The sequence below is a fragment of the Salvelinus sp. IW2-2015 genome, linkage group LG2, assembly GCF_002910315.2.
Source record: "Salvelinus sp. IW2-2015 linkage group LG2, ASM291031v2, whole genome shotgun sequence".
Taxonomy (NCBI): domain Eukaryota; kingdom Metazoa; phylum Chordata; class Actinopteri; order Salmoniformes; family Salmonidae; genus Salvelinus; species Salvelinus sp. IW2-2015.
The window spans coordinates 28,257,896-28,275,286 of record NC_036839.1 but is presented as its reverse complement, the minus strand read 5'-3'; the positions used below and the strand labels follow the sequence as shown (position 1 = coordinate 28,275,286).

Sequence of the window (17,391 nt, the reverse complement as noted above, 5' to 3'; positions counted from 1 at the left end):
TTTTGCGAGGCAATTCTAACTAGCATTAGCGTAATGACTTAGTCTATGGGTATCTACTAGCATGGTAGCAGATACCCATAGTCAGTGCCTAACGCTAATTAGCATAGAGCCCCACTGTGGAGGTGTCATAAAACCTAGCTGTCAAACAGGGAAATGGTTCCCATCATAAACATTTTTCCATACAGGATTTTATAAACACCTAAAATAAGGGATGTGTTTCGTTTAGGCTTACCATGGTGTGATGTTTTTAGAACCATGTAAATCTCTCTCGGACAAGGTGACTTTTATCAATATATTTGGCTCTATTTACTCTCCGATTMAAAAATTATAATTAGCATCAAAGGAGACATCGTGCAAAACTAGAAATCCCTGCAAGCTACTGCCGTGATCTCAAGCTGACACTTTTGCTAAAAGGTATTGTGTCAATTTAAAACTTGCACAAGACCGTTCTCAGAATTGTCAATTGAAAGAAATTTTGCCAATTTATTGTTACATTTAGCTAAAATTAGAGTTAATCCAGAGATTCTTACCTTTGCCTCGATTTGTCAGTCTGGCCCAGAGCATCATGGCATTTGTAGTTCTTTCTGATAGCCACATTAGCAGCTAATTAGCATTTCATTTTTGGGGGGGTAAAAACAGGCGAACATTTTTATAAAAGTCACCTTCTCCTAGAGAGATTTACACGGTTATCAAAACGACACACCAGGGTATGCCTACATGAAACACGGCCCTTATCTTAAGTGTTTCTAAAATCCCCTATGGGAAAAATGTATGGTGGAAAAACGATTGGAACCATTTCCCTGTTTGACTGCTAAGTTTTATGGGTATTATGACCCTAAACCCCCCTACGGGGTTGAGTAAATCAGCGCCTCACTAATCCTCATATCTGAGATCATCATACATACATCATACTTGTTACATCGTAATATGCGATGTACAGCAACATAGTTCATTTACTTTGCTGTTTGATTTGTTCGCTTGCTAATGACATTAGAACAGTAGGCCTCATTGATTTCGCGTTTACGTGCGTTGTGTTTGGCCGTTACTGCTATCCGTAGCAACACTTGCGGAAGAGGACAGGAGGGAAATGGCTACGAAGACAAACGATTTAGCAGTGGAGTTGAGCTCTACTTCTAAAGAAGAGGTAAGAAGTTTACACTCATATATCCACGAAAGATCATAGATGAATACGGAAGTATTAGTTATTCTAAGTTGTGTTTTAGCCAGGCTAGCAAAGTTCTCTATCGCGCTTCTCAAATGCAAGAAGTGGCACACATGGAGGAGAGCGCATTTGTAGCTAATCACTAGCCATGTAGCAAGGGGTTAGTTGCCGTTTCGCCTCGACGTAACTAACTAGTTACTGGGTAGTTAGTTAGATTGCTAGATAGTCCGTTGGTCAGTAAAATGTTAATATTTTATTGTTGGGTAAAAATAAAATCGCTAGCAGCAGCTAATTAACGTTAGTTTCATATCGATGTTAGCTAACTTAGCTAACTACGCCACATAAAAACATGATAACAGAAACATAGAACAATGGTGTACATTTCAGTCCAAACCTCTTGTTCAACGTGATCAGTGTTGAGTGTCAGTGTGTCGCCCGCTACTAGGGGTTTGTTAGCTAGCTATGTTTGTGTACACATTGATTGACAGAACATGGCATTGTCTAACGTTAGCTATCTGCAGACGGGTGTCTCCCTTATGTACAAATGTTCATAGTTAGATTCCCAGCAGCTTGGCAGTTTGTCATTGAATGTTAGAGGCAAAGTCTAATTTAATGACGCATTTCATTTATGCAGTGGAAAGCATCTAGCAGCAAAGCGTAGCCGTGGGTTGTTGCTATTAGTTGCATTTTTCTTTCCTACCCAGCTCCCTATCCATCTCCATCAGGGACTGGTTCAACCCAGTGAGACTCGCCTCAGCAACACACGAGGGATGAGCTCAGACAGGCGTAGGCCTGCCAGCCCTGCTGATAGAGCACATTGCATTTGGATTGAAGCTGAGCTAGAGGCAGCATGGTTGGAAAGTGGCAACCTTTATGAAATGTTTGTGAAGGAAAAATGACCACTTCCTTTGATGTCTGGTGCATATAGCTGGTGCATATAGGCTACTTGTTGTTTATGTGCCTCCATCTAATCAACAAACACCTATGACCTCATATCTAACAGCTGCAGGCATAATTTAGCTTCCTTCAGGTTTATTATAACCTGTGTTTATTTCAGTTTCCTTCCAGCAGTGGCAGCCAGAGCTCATTGGCCCAGTGGCCTACAACATGATCTCAGTAATGATATTAATTTGCCTKCTGTTTTGCATTTTAATGTCTCTGCTCAAGGAGGGGTTTGTTGTTCTGTGAGCAGCTTGCATTACCATTTGTTTCCAGGCCCTTTGCTTTCATAAAACAACATCAAGCTTCAGTTCAGATATCCATGTAGTCTAAACCAGCTGTGTCCTCTGTACGTCCTCCAGCATTCCAGGTCTAGTGGCATGGGTCAGCCCCGCAGGAGCCCATCAGAGGAAGGAGAGAGGGAAACCGATGTGGCACAGCAGAGGAGCAGCAGTGAGTGGAAATTACTTTTTCCTCAGATAAACAAAGGTTTTGTTACCTGAAGATAAATTGTAATCTATGTAATAGGCATCTAAAAAGCTACCTTTTGTTTTAAATGGTGTGATGAAATCTTATCACTTACAAAATAAACCCTCGACTGGTGGTATAAAATGAACAACTAGGCTATCAACGATCAGATTCTGTTTAGAAGAACCCCTATATTTTTTGCGCCGGCCTTGTTGAACCTTGGATCATGCTATCTCCCATCTGTTTTTTATCTGATTAAACACTCCAGGTCTCCGTGGTTTCTCAACCTCATCACTGACAGACAGTTATAGCCTAGTTTTAGCCTCTCTTATTGTCCAGATAATGCTTTCAATCATCCCTTCTGTTAGGCTGTTGCAAATCTTTCCTCTGCTCAGAGAGAGGAGAGTGAGGGATGAGAGAGAGGGCAGAGCAGCACAAGCCGCCCTCAACCCAAGGGCATTTGAAAATTGTCAGAGCACCGAATGTGCTGTCAGCTGCTGATAGTCTCTTAACTAGTTCCTCTGTAACACCCAGGGGTTTTGTATTCCAAATGCCACCCTATTCACTATTCGGTGCACTAATTATGACCAGGGCTCATGGGGCTCTGGGCAAAAGTAGGGTTAGAGAATAGGGTTAGAGCTGTTGCATTTCCCCCCACAGCAGTCCAGTAGGGAATTGTGCTATTTGTGTTCTTGCACAAAGGGAAAGAGGAACGTTCTTACTCTCTTTTGGTTGCAAATGGCTTCATCAATAAGTTCATCGATGACGTCGTCCCTACAGTGACCATACATACGTACTAGAGGTCGACCGATTAATCGGAATGGCCGATTAATTAGGGCCGATTTCAAGTTTTCGTGACAATCGGTAACCGCTATTTTTGAACACTGATTTGCCGAATTTATAATTATTTTTTACACCTTTATTTAACCAGGCAAGTCATTTAAGAACACATTCTTATTTTCAATGAYGGCCTAGGAACGGTGGGTTAACTGCCTTGTTCAGTGGCAGAACGACATATTTTTTACTTTGTCAGCTTGGGGATTCGTTTTTGCAACCTTACTAGTCCAACGCTCTAACCACCTGCCTTACATTGCGCTCCACGAGGAGCCTGCGTGGCAGGCTGACTACCTGTTACGCGAGGGTAGCAAGAAGCCAAGGTAAGTTGCTAGCTAGCATTAAACTTATAAAAAACAATCAATCTTAACATAATCACTAGTTAACTACACATGGTTGATGATATTACTAGTTTATCAAGCGTGTCCTACGTTGCATATAATCGATGCGGTGCCTGTTAATTTCTCATTGAATCACAGCCTACTTCGACAAACGGGTGATGATTTAACAAGCGCATTTGCGAAAAAAGCCCTGTCGTTGCACCAATATACCTAACCATAAACAGCAATGTCTTTCTTTAAAATCAATACACAAGTATATATTTTTAAACCTGCATATTTAGTTAATATTGCCTGCTAACATGAATTTCTTATAACTAGGGAAATTGTGTCACTTCTCTTGCGTTCCGTGCAAGCAGTCAGGGTATATGCAGCAGTTTGGGCCGCCCGGCTCATTGCGGACTGTGTCCAGTCCGTTTATTCCTAACAAAGGCCGTTATTAATTTGCCAGAATTGTACATAATTATGACATACCATTGAAGGTTGTACAATGTAACAGCAATATTTAGACTTAGGGATGCCATCCGTTAGATAAAATACGGAACGGTTCCGTATTTCACTGAAAGAATAAACGTTTTGTTTTCGAAATTATAGTTTCTGGATTCGACCATTTTAATGACCAAAGGCTCGTATTTCTGTGTGTTATTATGTTATAATTAAGTCTATGATTTGATAGAGCAGTCTGACTGAGCGATGGTAGGCACCAGCAGGCTTGTAAGCATTCATTCAAACAGCACTTTCGTGCGTTTGCCAGCAGCTCTGTTTATGACTTCAAGCCTATCAACTCCCAAGATTAGGCTGGTGTAACCGATGTGAAATGGCTAGCTAGTTAGCGGGTGCGAGCTAATARCATTTCAAATGTCACTCGCTCTGAGACTTGGAGTAGTTGTTCCCCTTGCTCTGCATGGGTAACGCTGCTTCGTGGGTGGCTGTTGTCGATGTGTTCCTGGTTCGAGCCCAGGTAGGAGCGAGGAGAGGGACGGAAGCTATACTGTTACACTGGCAATACTAAAGTGCCTATAAGAACATCCAATAGTCATAGGTATATGAAATACAAATCGTATAGAGAGAAATAGTCCTATAATTCCTATAATAACTACAACCTAAAACTTCTTACCTGGGAATATTGAAGACTCATGTTAAAAGGAACCACCAGCTTTCATATGTTCTCATGTTCTGAGCAAGGAACTTAAACGTTAGCTTTTTTACATGGCACACACTGCACTTTTACTTTCTTCTCCAACACTGTTTTTTTTGCATTATTTAAACCAAATTGAACATGTTTCATTATTTATTTGAGACTAAACTGATTTTATTTATATATTATATTAAGTTAAAATAAGTGTTCATTCAGTGTTGTTGTAATTGTCATTGTGTAAGAATGTGTATATATAAATAAAATCGTTATCGGCTTTTTTTGGTMCTCCAATAATCGGTATCGGCGTTGAAAAATCATAATCGGTCGACCTCTAGTCCCCACCCCCCATTTTTACGCTGCTGCTACTCTCTGTTTATTATCCATGAATAGTCACTTTAACTCTACCTACATGTACGTATTACCTCAATTACCTCGACTAACTGGTGCCCCTCACATTGACTCTGGACCGGTACCCCATGTATATAGCCTCGCTACTGTTATTTTATTGTTGCTCTTTAATTATTATTATTTATTTTTTTTTACTTCAGTTTATTTAAGTAAATACTTTCTTAAGATAAAAAGTGTTAACTGCATTGTTGGTTAAGGGCTTGTAAGTAAGCATTTCACTAAGGTCTACACCTGTTGTATTCGGCTCATGTGACACAACATTTTATTCCTCAGTGTCAACATTGAACATTAGAATTGGTATTATGCAAATCACACAGTGCCAATTCTCAACAATGCATTGCAGAGTCGTCTCTATGTGTGTGTGTAACAGAGCCGAGTGCTGTGGTAGCATCTAGAAATTGATATTGCTGTCGGAGACCTTTTGGCTCACCTTTTAACTCTGATGGCAGTTGCCTGCAAGACACTCCGCACTGCTTTGGGATTCCAGCTATGAGATTAGTAGACCACTATTATTCTCAAGTGATTTTGTAATTGTCTCGCTGTATGCATAGACAGTGCTTGAAGTAATTCTCACAATATTCAACTTTCATGTTTCATTGTTTCTTGAAAAGGTTTGCTGTAATAACTGCATGATGTGCTAAGTTAACGTTGTCAGAGTCTACTTAGAAATCAGCCAACGGGCATGAAGGAATGAGCTGACGACTGGGCAGGAGATGAGTCACTGGTCCAACTAGGGATCTATCTCAGCAGGCCACTACAGTGCACTTCATCAATTATTTAATACAGCCTTCCTGTTCTTAAGCCTTCAGCACAGTCAGTTCTCTTATATAGAGCATTAACTGAATGTCAGTTGAAGTTCACTCTCGCTCCTTTTCATTCTTGTTTGCTTGTCGATTGCTTTTGGTCTGAATGTAGATTGTCTACATATTGTAAGACTCTCAAGACACATTTCCATATCCCACTTTGATTAACAACACATTCAACATGTTCAACAATAGGCAAGCATAATATAATAATACTCTTAGCAAAAATGTTTATTTTACAATCTGTAGAAACTATGAGAATAGAAAGGTTCAGAACTTTGGTGAAACAGCACAGTTGAAAGAAATATATGTAAAATATAAATCAAAACAGAGAGAGATCAGAGGTTGAGGGGAGCTGAAGGGTGGGACTAAAAATAACAAAAAACAAGCTCACTCGTGTTAAAATATACTGTGTCTGTAGATTGTATGTAGGTTTAGACATTTTTTTAAACGGCACACCTGAAAATATATGTAAAATCAAAACTGGATGGTGTTCAGAGATGGATGGGAGGGGTTGAGGGGAGCTGAAGGATGGGATTAAAAACAAACAATAGATAACTAATGTAAATAAGGCATCTGTTTTTATTTTGTATACATTTGCAAACTTTTCTGAAAACCTCTTTTCGCTTTGTCATTATGGGGTTGTAGATTGTTGAAGATTTTAAAATATTTTAGAATAAGTTAGAAAATGTGGAAAAAGAGAAGGGGTCTGAATACTTTACGAATGCACTGTATGTCTTAGCTTCATTGTGCTTGCCTATTTTTTTTATTTAACGGGGTGGATCAGCTTTAACATTGCAAATAGATTGTGGCTTCCATCAATGTAATTGCCTGCATCATTTCCAATCCCACATATATATTTTCTTTATAAATATATTACTTTAAACATATTTTAAATATATTTTCCATTATCTTCCCCCAACTAACCCTCCCCTAATGGACAACGGCACTTAGGCTTCTACTCACAGCTTATACATACTATATACATTTAATGGACACATATTTTACATAAGTATTCAGACTCTTTGCTATGAGACTCAAAATGTATCTCTGGTGCATCCTGTTTCCATTGATCATACTTGAGATGTTTCTACAACTTGATAGGAGTCCACCTGTGGTAAATTCAATTGAATGGACATGATTTGGAAAGGCACACACCTGTCAATATAAGGTCCCATAGTTGACAATGTATGTCAGACCAAAAATCCAGCCATGAGATGGCCGTCCGGCCAAACTGAGCAATCAGGAGAAGGGCCCAGGGAGGTGACCAAGAACCCGATGGTCACTCTGACAGGGCTCCAGAGTTCCTCTGTGGAGATAGGGGAACCTTCCAGAAGGACAACCATCTCTGCAGCACTCAACCAATCAGGCCTTTATGGTAGAGTGGCCAGACAGAAGCCACTCCTCAGTAAAAGGCACCTAAAGGATTCTCAGAACCATTAGAAACAAGATTCTCTGGTTTGATAAAACCAAGATTGAACTCTTTGGCCTGAATGCCAACTGTCACTTCTGGAGGAAACCTGGCACCATCCCTACAGTGAAGCATGGTGGTGGCAGCATTATGCTGTCGCGATGTTTTTCAGCGGCAGGGACTGGGAGACTAGTCAGGATCGAGGGAAAGATGAACGGAGCAAAGTACAGAGAGATCCTTGATTAAAAACCTGTTCTAGACTGGGGTGAAAGTTCACCTTCCAACAGGACAATGATCCTAAACAACACAGCAGTGGCTTCAGGACAAATCTCAATGTCCTTGAGTGGCCCAGCCAGAGCCCGGACTTGAACCCGATCGAACATCTCTGGAGAGACCTGAAAATAGCTGTGCAGCGACGCTCCCCATCCAACCTGACAGAGCTAGAGAGGATCTGCAGAGAAGAATGGGAGAAAATCCACAAATACAGTTGTGTAAAGATTGTAGCGTCATAACCAAGAAGACTCGAGGCTGTTATCGCTGCCAACGGTGCTTCAGCAAAGTACTGAGTAAAGGGTCTGAATACTTATGTGATATTCCAGGTTTTTATTTGTAATTTGCTTCAGTTTCTAAACCTGTTTTGCTTCGTCATTAGGGGCAAATTGTATGTAGATTGATGAAGGGGAAAAAAACAATTTAATACATTTTAGAATAAGGCTGTAATGTAATAAAATSTGTAAAAATGTTAGTGTCTGAGTACTTTCAGAATGCACTGTATGACTTTGTCTCTCATTTTGTACTTAGAGACAACATTCCACCTTGTCCTACAATATCACGTAGGACTGCGTAGTAAAAGCCACTTATTAACCAAACTGTTTTTTCTGCAGTGGAAGCTACAGAGGGGGCAGATAGCCCTGCAGCCAGTCCTGGACCCGAAGGTCCCAGAGCAGCCAGTCCCAGCTCAGAGGCCCCCATAGTTCTCGGCTGTCCTGGAGTGGCCAGTCCAGGAGTAGCCAGCTCCAGAGCCACCAGGGGTAGTAGGGCCCCATCCAGTGCCAGCCAGGAGGAAGATGAGTCCAGCGGCTCTGACGATGGGAGCAGTGATGAGGCAGTAGGCTGCAGGATGAAGAGCAGCGTGGCACAGATCATGGTGAGTGACTGACACAGCCACATTCGTGGCCCGTTTGCCAGACACAGTTTGGAAAGTAATCCTGCACCCCAAAAATACTTTCAGTTAGGGCTGGGCGTTATGGCCAAAATATTGTATCACTGTATAAAAAAACAACTTTTATGTTTTTGAAAATTAAACTTCTAAATTTGCTTTATGAGTAGTGTCTTACCCTGGTGTGGCAACACATACATTCTAAGTGGTTTCTTTCTCTATTCTGATTGTTATGCTTTCAACCCAAAATTATTTTAATACATTTCTGCATTTCCTGTGCTCATTTGAGATCATTTCCACACTGCCACTTTGTTAACCCATATCGTACAGCCCAATCTAGGCCTTATTTTTTGCCAAATGTTGCAATTGTGATTTGACTTGCGATTTAGAACCAACCACTTAAGTTAACTTTTGGAATCATGGAAATAGAATGATTATTCTAATTCTATAGTTAGAATATAACAGTGGGCACTTTGAATACAGTGTTTAACATGACAACGAATGAAAATGCCAGGCAGGAGTTATTGTGACGGGGTAGGAACCAAAGTGTTAAGTGTGTCCTAGGGGACCGTATAATCCGTATAAAATATGCTCCTTGAGTGACGGGGCAGGTTCTAGGTCTGTGTGGAACGCGAGAGAGATGACTGAAGTATCAAAGTAAACTATAAAAATGGATGTCACACATGGGGTCGGCATATCACATTTAACAAACCAGACATTCAAATACCATTATAGAAGTAAAAGTAAAAACCCAAAGTTAAACCCAAGTAAAAGCCAAAACCGGTCCGTGCGTCACTACCGGTGTATCGTGAAATATGGTATACTGCCCAGCCCTACTGTCAGTGGAGATTCTTTATTGACCATGCTTTTTAGTTGAGGACTAGGTTTCATCTGTGTCCAACTGTCCGAGAAACAAACCCTCCGAACTGATATTCGTACATACTATTAACGTTATGCGATTACAAAAGTTTGCGGCGGTGGTAATGTTGGTCGACATTGACCAGATGGGGGATTTTGACGTTTTGTGTTCCAGCGTGGTCCAGATGACCAGAGAGCGAACAGAGGCAGGAGCCCCACCCCAGATGACAGGTGAGTGACTATCTCTGAGCTATAGGTCATCCCTTACTCTCCAGGGCTTCCCTCCTGATTCCGGGAGTCCTTCAACTGCTATTTATGAAGAATGTTGGGAAAGTCTCTGTAATTTTGCAACCCTACAGCTGTTTCTCATTGTTCCAGGGATGGTGATCGCCGCAGTTCCTGCTCTAGGTCCCGCTCCAGAAGTCAGGAGAGGGACCGGCGCTACGGTGGAGGAGATTATGGCAGGTACGGGGAAAAAACACGGCACAGTCTGCCAGCTTCCACTTGAGGTTTCCTTCTGTGGAGGTATTTCCTTGCCACTTCTGCTTGTTCTTTGGGCCTAGGTTACTGTAAAGCACTTAGTGATGAATGTAAAAGGGCTTTCTAAATATGATTGATCTGTATCATGTTTACAGCTAATTTAGGTTAGACCGCATTTAGACTAGTCCTAGCTCCTTTCTTAAAAAGATCACTACAGTATTGATATATTGACCTGCCCTTCCCTCAACCACAGGTCAAGGGAGGATGATCGTAACAGGGACCGATACTACGACCGCCAGTCGAGTCGTGACAGAGCGGCTGAGTTCAGGAGGAGAGGCCGGTCGCCCTCCCCAGCCAAGAAAGACCCTGCTGCAGAGGAACCACCAGTGAAGAAGAAGAAGGAGGAACTGGACCCTATCCTGACCAGGACTGGTGGAGCTTACATCCCCCCGGCCAAACTGCGCATGATGCAGGCCCAGATCACTGACAAGAGCAGGTGAGTTCAGCTGTTGTCTGAACATAGAAATAGAATTATTAGAATGGACATTCCCATTTAGATTGCTGTGGTCTGAGGGGCTTTGTCCATTCTATGGATTCTATATCTGCCTGTCATTACAGAACAAATACTCATGGATGGTGAAGTCAAACTCAAGACTACAATCAAAGAATGAAACATTATCATATTTCTAATATAAAAGAATGCTATAAATGAAGTTCTTCTAAGATGCTGTCTAGTAAGTTGATGGCAACACAATAGATAATCATTTTTGGTCTGGCGGGAGCTAGGTGTTGAAGCTAGAGGCTAAAATGAACAGCTGACTCTCTGAGAGCGGCGTGAATATCTATGTTTGTGTCCGAAATGGCACCCTAATCCCTACGTAGTGCTATATAGGGAATCCCTGCATTGTACTATATATGGACTTAGATGCTATTTCGGACATAGACTAACTGTAGCTCAAGGTGTTTTCACAGTCACCTTCCTGTCATTTCTTGGAATAGCATTTTGGTGCCTTGAGTCTGAGTACCCTGAGACGAGGTGTTGCGTCCCAAATAGCACTCAACTCCCTATGTAGTGCACTACTTTTCATCAGAGTGCCTTGGGCCCTGGTCAGAAGTAGTGCACTATATTGGGAATAGGGTGCTATTTGGGACGCAGAGATGCTGGCGAAGATAATGAAGTAGTGATTGGTTCAATGAGATCTTCTGGCGCAGAGCAGAGCAATGAAGGAGTTAGCCTGGCCTGCTATCCTTCTTTCCTCACAGCCTTCAAGCATATACATACACACAGCACGTGCACAGACGCACACACACACACACAGCACGCCCACAGACGCACATACATACACACAGGTACACTATGAGCCTACTCTAGGGTCCCTGAATAAAGCATCACCATCTATATATATATATATATCACACACAGTTGAAGTCAGAAGTTTACATACACTTAGGTTGGAGTCATTAAAACTCGTTTTTCAACCACTCCACAGATGTCTTGTTAACAAACTATGGTTTTGGCAAGTCGTTTAGGACATCTACTTTGTGCATGACACAAGTAATTTTTCCAACAATTGTTTACAGTTTATTTCACTTGTAATTCATTGTTTACAGTTTATTTCACTTATAATTCACTATCACAATACCAGTGGGTCAGAAGTTTACATACACTAAGTTGACTGCCTTTAAACAGCTTGGAAAATTCCAGAAAATGATGTCATCTCTTTAGAAGCTTCTGATTGACATGATTTGAGTCAATTGGAGGTCTACCTGTGGATGTATTTCAAGGCCAACCTTCAAACTCAGTTCCTCTTTGCTTGACATCATGGGAAAATCTAAAGAAACCAAGATCTCAGAAAAAACATTGTAGACCTCCACAAGTCTGGTTCATCCTTGGGAGCAATTACAAAACGCTTGAAGGTACCACGTTCATCTGTACAAGCAATAGTACACAAGTATAAACACCATGGGACCACGCAGCCGTCATACCGGTCAGGAAGGAGACGTGTTCTGTCTCCTAGAGATGAACGTACTTTGGTGCGAAAACTGCAAATCAATCACAGAAAACAGCGAAGGACCTTGTGAAGATGCTGGAGGAAACAGGTACAAAAGTATCTATATCCACAGTAAAACAAGTCCTATATCGACATAACCTGAAAGGCCGCTCAGCAAGGAAGAAGCAACTGCTCCAAAACCGCCATAAAAAAGCCAGACTACGGTTTTCAACTGCACATGGGGACAAAGATCGTACTTTTTGGAGAAATGTCCTCTGGTCTGATGAAACAAGAATAGAACTGTTTGGCCATAATGACCACCATTATGTTTGGAGGTAAAAGGGGGAGGCTCGCTAGCATGAAGAACACCATCCCAAACGTGAAGCACGGGGGTGGCAGCATCATGTTGTGGGGGTGCTTTGCTGCAGGAGGGACTGGTGCACGTCACAAAATAGATGGCATTATGAGGAAGAAAATGATGTGCATATATTGAAGCAACTTCTCAAGACATCAGTCAGGAAGTTAAAGCTTGGTTGCAAATGGGTCTTCCAAATGGACAATGACCCCAAGCATACTTCCAAAGTTGTGGCAAATGGCTTAAGGATTACAAAGTCAAGGTATTGGAGTGGCCATGGCAAAGCGCTGACCTCAATCCTATAGAGAAGTTGTGGGCAGAACTGAAAAAGTGTGTGTGAGCATGGAGGCCTACAAACCTGACTCAGTTACACCAACTATGTCAGGAGGAATGGGCCAAAATTCACCCAACTTATTGTGGGAAGCTTGTGGAAGGCTACCCGAAACGTTTGACCCAAGTTAACCAATTTTAATGCAATGCTACCAAATACTAATTGAGTGTATGTAAACTTCTGACCCACTGGGAATGTGATGAAAGAAATCAAAGCTGAAATAAATCATTCTCTCTACTATTATTCTGACATTTCACATTCTTAAAATGAAGTGGTGATCCTAACTAACCTAAGACAGGGAATTCTTAAAGGATTAAATGTCAGTAATTGTGAAACTGTGTTTAAATGTATTTGGCTAAGGTGTATGTAAACTTCCGACTTCAACTGTATATATTTATTTATCGGTGGAACTGGGAAAAGCAGATATGTCTATTAACCAGGCTGAAATTGTTATGAATTAGATCATTATTTTTGCGGTAATCTTGTGTATGTACTGACAATTTAGGAAGTATTGCTTTGCAAAGGAATTAGAAATATGTTCTGCTTCGTGGAAAGTGTGTTGTAGAAATGCACTGTTAGCATGTACTGTTATTACTTGGTTGCACACATCCTTGCTGCAATCACCATTCTGAAATGAGCTGAGTCGACTCAGCATGCAGCTGTATGGCTGCGTTACAGTATAACCACTTTTTGACTGCTGATGTAAAAATGGCTTCATGAATACATTTGATTGATAAGGATGATTTTTCTCCTGTTTCCAGTCTGGCGTACCAGCGTATGAGCTGGGAGGCTCTGAAGAAGTCCATCAACGGTCTGATCAACAAGGTGAATGTGTCCAACATCGCCATGATCATTCAGGAACTGCTGCAGGAGAACATTGTTAGGGGCAGGTAATGACTCCAGCTTGATTTATCAATCAAATGTATTACTTTTTAGCTTTGAGACATGGATTATTTGGGTAAAGTAATTTTTAAGTGCAGATCACTAATGTGTGTATGTCTGTCTCATATCCATGTCTGTCGTTCCGTGTCTCTGTCTGCGCCGCCTGTRTGTGTCCGTGTCCATTCTCCAGAGGTCTCCTGGCCAGGTCCACCCTGCAGGCCCAGAGTGCTTCGGCCACCTTCACCCACGTCTATGCTGCTGTGGTAGCCATCATCAACTCCAAGTTCCCTCAGATAGGAGAGCTCATCCTCAAGAGACTCATCCTTAACTTCCGCAAGGGCTACCGGAGGAACGACAAGGTGACTAGCTGCCGCCTCGTTTAGTTTTGACATAACGATGTGATGGGAAGACACGGTGACTGCTTCAGCTACTTCAGTCACTCCTGCCTCATTTATACATATAACTTTGATACATATTATGGAGAAGTTCAGAGCTCAGCTGTTTAACTCTTTCTAATACATTTTGTATTCTTGTTTTTCAGGCACAATGTCTCACAGCATCAAAGTTTGTTGCTCACCTCGTCAATCAGAATGTGGCCCATGAGGTCTTGTGTCTGGAGATGTTGACTCTGCTCCTGGAGAGACCTACTGACGACAGCGTGGAGGTGTCCATCAGCTTCCTCAAGGAGTGTGGCCTCAAACTCACGGAGGTTTCCCCTAGGGGCATCAATGGTACATAGCTATACACTGAGGTCTCCCCTAGGGGCATCAATGGTACATAGCTATACACTGAGGTCTCCCCTAGGGGCATTAATGGTACATGGCTATACACTGAGGTCTCCCCTAGGGGCATTAATGGTCCATGGCTATACACTGCGGTCTCCCCTAGGGGCATTAATGGTCCATGGCTATACACTGAGGTCTCCCCTAGGGGCATTAATGGTCCATGGCTATACACTGAGGTCTCCCCTAGGGGCATTAATGGTCCATGGCTATACAGAACACGTCCGCTCTTACAGTTTGAACAGGCTTGAGAGAAGGAAGCATTAGTTCCATCACAGCTACAGAATCCTTTTAGCACTCCATCACAGTTCATTCAGAGAAATCAAGGGATTTCTTTATTTATTTCTCTGGTGTTCTTACATCCCATTTCGCTTATCTAATTCAAACACTGTCTCTTCTGTTTTCAGCCATTTTCGAGCGGCTGCGCAACATCCTTCACGAGTCAGAGATTGACAAGCGGGTGCAGTACATGATCGAAGTGATGTTTGCCATCAGGAAGGATGGGTTTAAGGACCACCCTATCGTCCCAGAGGGGCTGGACCTGGTGGAGGAAGAAGATCAGTTCACACACATGCTGCCCCTAGAGGACGACTACAACCAAGAAGATATACTCAGTAAGATGCTACAGATTATGTTTATTAGGTACACCCATCTAGTACCGGGTCGGACCCCCTTTGCCACCAGAACAGCCTAAATTCTTTCAGAGCATAGATTCTACAAGGTGTGGCGTTCAAACGTTGCTTAATTGATATCAAGGGACCTATTGTGTGCCAGTAAAACCTTCCACACACCATCGCCACCAGCCTWTACCATTGACACCAGGCATGATGGGGCCATGGACTCATGCTGCTTACTCCAAATCCTTACTCTGCCATCAGCATGATGCAACAGGAACCGGGATTTGTCTGACTAGGCAATGTTTATCCACTTCTCAATTATCCAGTGTTGGTGATCGCGTGCCAACTGGAGCCTCTTCTTGTTTTTAGCCGATAGGAGTAGAACCCGGTGTGGTCGTCTGCTACAATAGCCTATCTGTGACAAGGACTGACGAGTTGTGCGTTCCAAGATGCCATTCTGCACACATTTGTTGTACTGCGCCGTTATTTGCCTGTTTGTGGCCCGCCTGTTACCTTGCATTATTCTTGCCATTCTCCTTCGACATCTCTCATCAACAAGTTGTTTTTGGCCACAGGACTGCTGCTGGCTGGATGTTTTTTTGTTTCTCACCATTCTCGGTAAACCTTAGACACTATTGTGTCTAAAGCCCAGGAGGCCGGACGTTTCTGAGATACTAGAACCGGTGTGCCTGGCACCGACGATCATACCATGTCGCTTAGGTCACTTGTTTTTAATCGAGCAGTAACTGAATGCCTGTCTGCCTGCTTTATATAGCAGGCCACGTGACTCACTGTCTGTAGGAGAGAACCATTTTTATGAACGGGGGGTGGTGTAAACTGGCCACTGAGTGGCCCTGTGTATAGAATATATATTTATTTTTTATTTATTTAACCTTCATTTAACTAGGCAAGTCAGTTAAGAATGACGGCCTATACAGGCCAAACCCGGATGACGCTGGGCCAATTGTGGGCTGCCCTATGGGACTCGCAATCACGGCCAGTTGTGATAGAGCCTGGATTCGAACCAGGGTGTCTGGAGTGACACCTCTAGCACTGAGATGCATTGCCTTAGGCTGCTGCGCCACTCCGGAGCCTCTAGTAGGGAGTCCCTAGTAGGTTCAGTTCACACCCATACTGCCCCTAGAGGATGACTACAACCATGAAGATATCCTGAGTAAGGTAGTCCCAGGCTTTCACATACTGTAGGCCTAACCAGCCAAGACTTTATTAAAAAAACTAAGTGTCCTCACCTAGGGCTGTGGCGGTCACAAAATGTCTTCAGCCGGTGATTGTCAAGCAAATAACTGTCGTCCTCACGTTAATTAACATAAAYACATTTAGAATCTGCTGGCTTCCACACACAGCCTACAAGACAAAAAGTCACCTTCACAATAAATCCATTATTTATTTTACACAGGTCTAAAGAAGCATGATATGAGGAAAATGTAGTCTATTCCAGAAGAACAGAATAGCATACTATGAGTTGTCCTGATGTGGCTATGCCAAATGGCTGTGGGCTACACTAGTTCATTTAGCAGACAAGATTAGCTTAGAATTCCGTGGAATTATTTTATAGTCTGAAGAATACAATTGAACAAAGCTGAATAAAATATAAATATTTTCTCAATGATTTGAGGGAGTGCGCACACGTGACTATTCTGTGTTGAGCGGTTAACAAAGAAATAGGTACTCCTATATGCTTCATTTAGAGTTATTAATGTAACTTTAGTTGTGCTACCAATGTTGGGCTATACGTTTAGATGTTTAATACATTGTAATGCTGCATGATGAGACTAATGATGATTTGAAATACGTTGCTTGAAAGGCATGAGCTCTGCTTTGTTTTTTGGGCAGGCTGTGCACACTCCAGTAGTCTCTCATTCACAATTTGACAAGCACTTGATAATGCCTTGAATTTCACGGTGGCTTCCCTTTTGTGGCTGTAATTCACCCTAAAAAAATCCATGCCTTTTGTGGCCCAGAGTGCTGCATTGTGCCCTTCTCCCTGAGTGTGCTGTGCAATCCAAAGCATCTCTCACTCACATGGCTCTCCGTCACGTGATCTGGTCTTTCTCACAGGCTACAAACTTGAAACTCATGCGCTGCTTGTGTATGCCAGTTAGGCTTTACACCCCTTGTAAAGCTGATTAATGTGCTTCATTTTATGAAGTTATTTGGCCACTTTAGTTGTGATACAAACCTTAATAAAACATATAGGCCAGGCTATTCAAAAAAAGTGTTGCGATTGTCCAAAAAAGGCATTGTTTCTTACCTTATGCTGGGCGTCATTCACAAGTGATAATATATAATTCACAAGTGATAGGCTAATATTGTCACCCATCAGACTATTCTTGATTTAATCTTGTCTTTATATATACCAAATCATATGTCTGATATTTAATTTAGAATGGACCATTATCATACACCTGTCTCAA

General features: G+C 42.2%; 1 protein-coding gene across 2 annotated transcripts in view; it reads left to right on the top strand.

Moving 5' to 3' along the window:
* The first annotated feature begins 992 nt into the window (after positions 1-992).
* The window catches only part of LOC111977644 (pre-mRNA-splicing factor CWC22 homolog), a 49,187-nt gene continuing 32,788 nt past the window's right edge, over positions 993-17,391 (top strand). Inside the window, exons 1-11 of one of the 2 annotated variants that reach the window (XM_070448250.1) lie at positions 993-1,144; positions 2,464-2,554; positions 8,386-8,648; positions 9,694-9,749; positions 9,897-9,983; positions 10,252-10,494; positions 13,437-13,565; positions 13,748-13,916; positions 14,099-14,266; positions 14,309-14,330; positions 14,747-14,953. In XM_070448250.1, the coding sequence (XP_070304351.1) occupies positions 1,088-1,144; positions 2,464-2,554; positions 8,386-8,648; positions 9,694-9,749; positions 9,897-9,983; positions 10,252-10,494; positions 13,437-13,565; positions 13,748-13,916; positions 14,099-14,266; positions 14,309-14,330; positions 14,747-14,953 (1,492 nt within the window). In that variant the 5' untranslated portion in view covers positions 993-1,087. Of the gene's footprint in view, positions 1,145-2,463; positions 2,555-8,385; positions 8,649-9,693; positions 9,750-9,896; positions 9,984-10,251; positions 10,495-13,436; positions 13,566-13,747; positions 13,917-14,098; positions 14,289-14,308; positions 14,331-14,746; positions 14,954-17,391 lie in introns of both variants that reach the window. The other variant, XM_024007185.2, reaches the window with a different exon arrangement.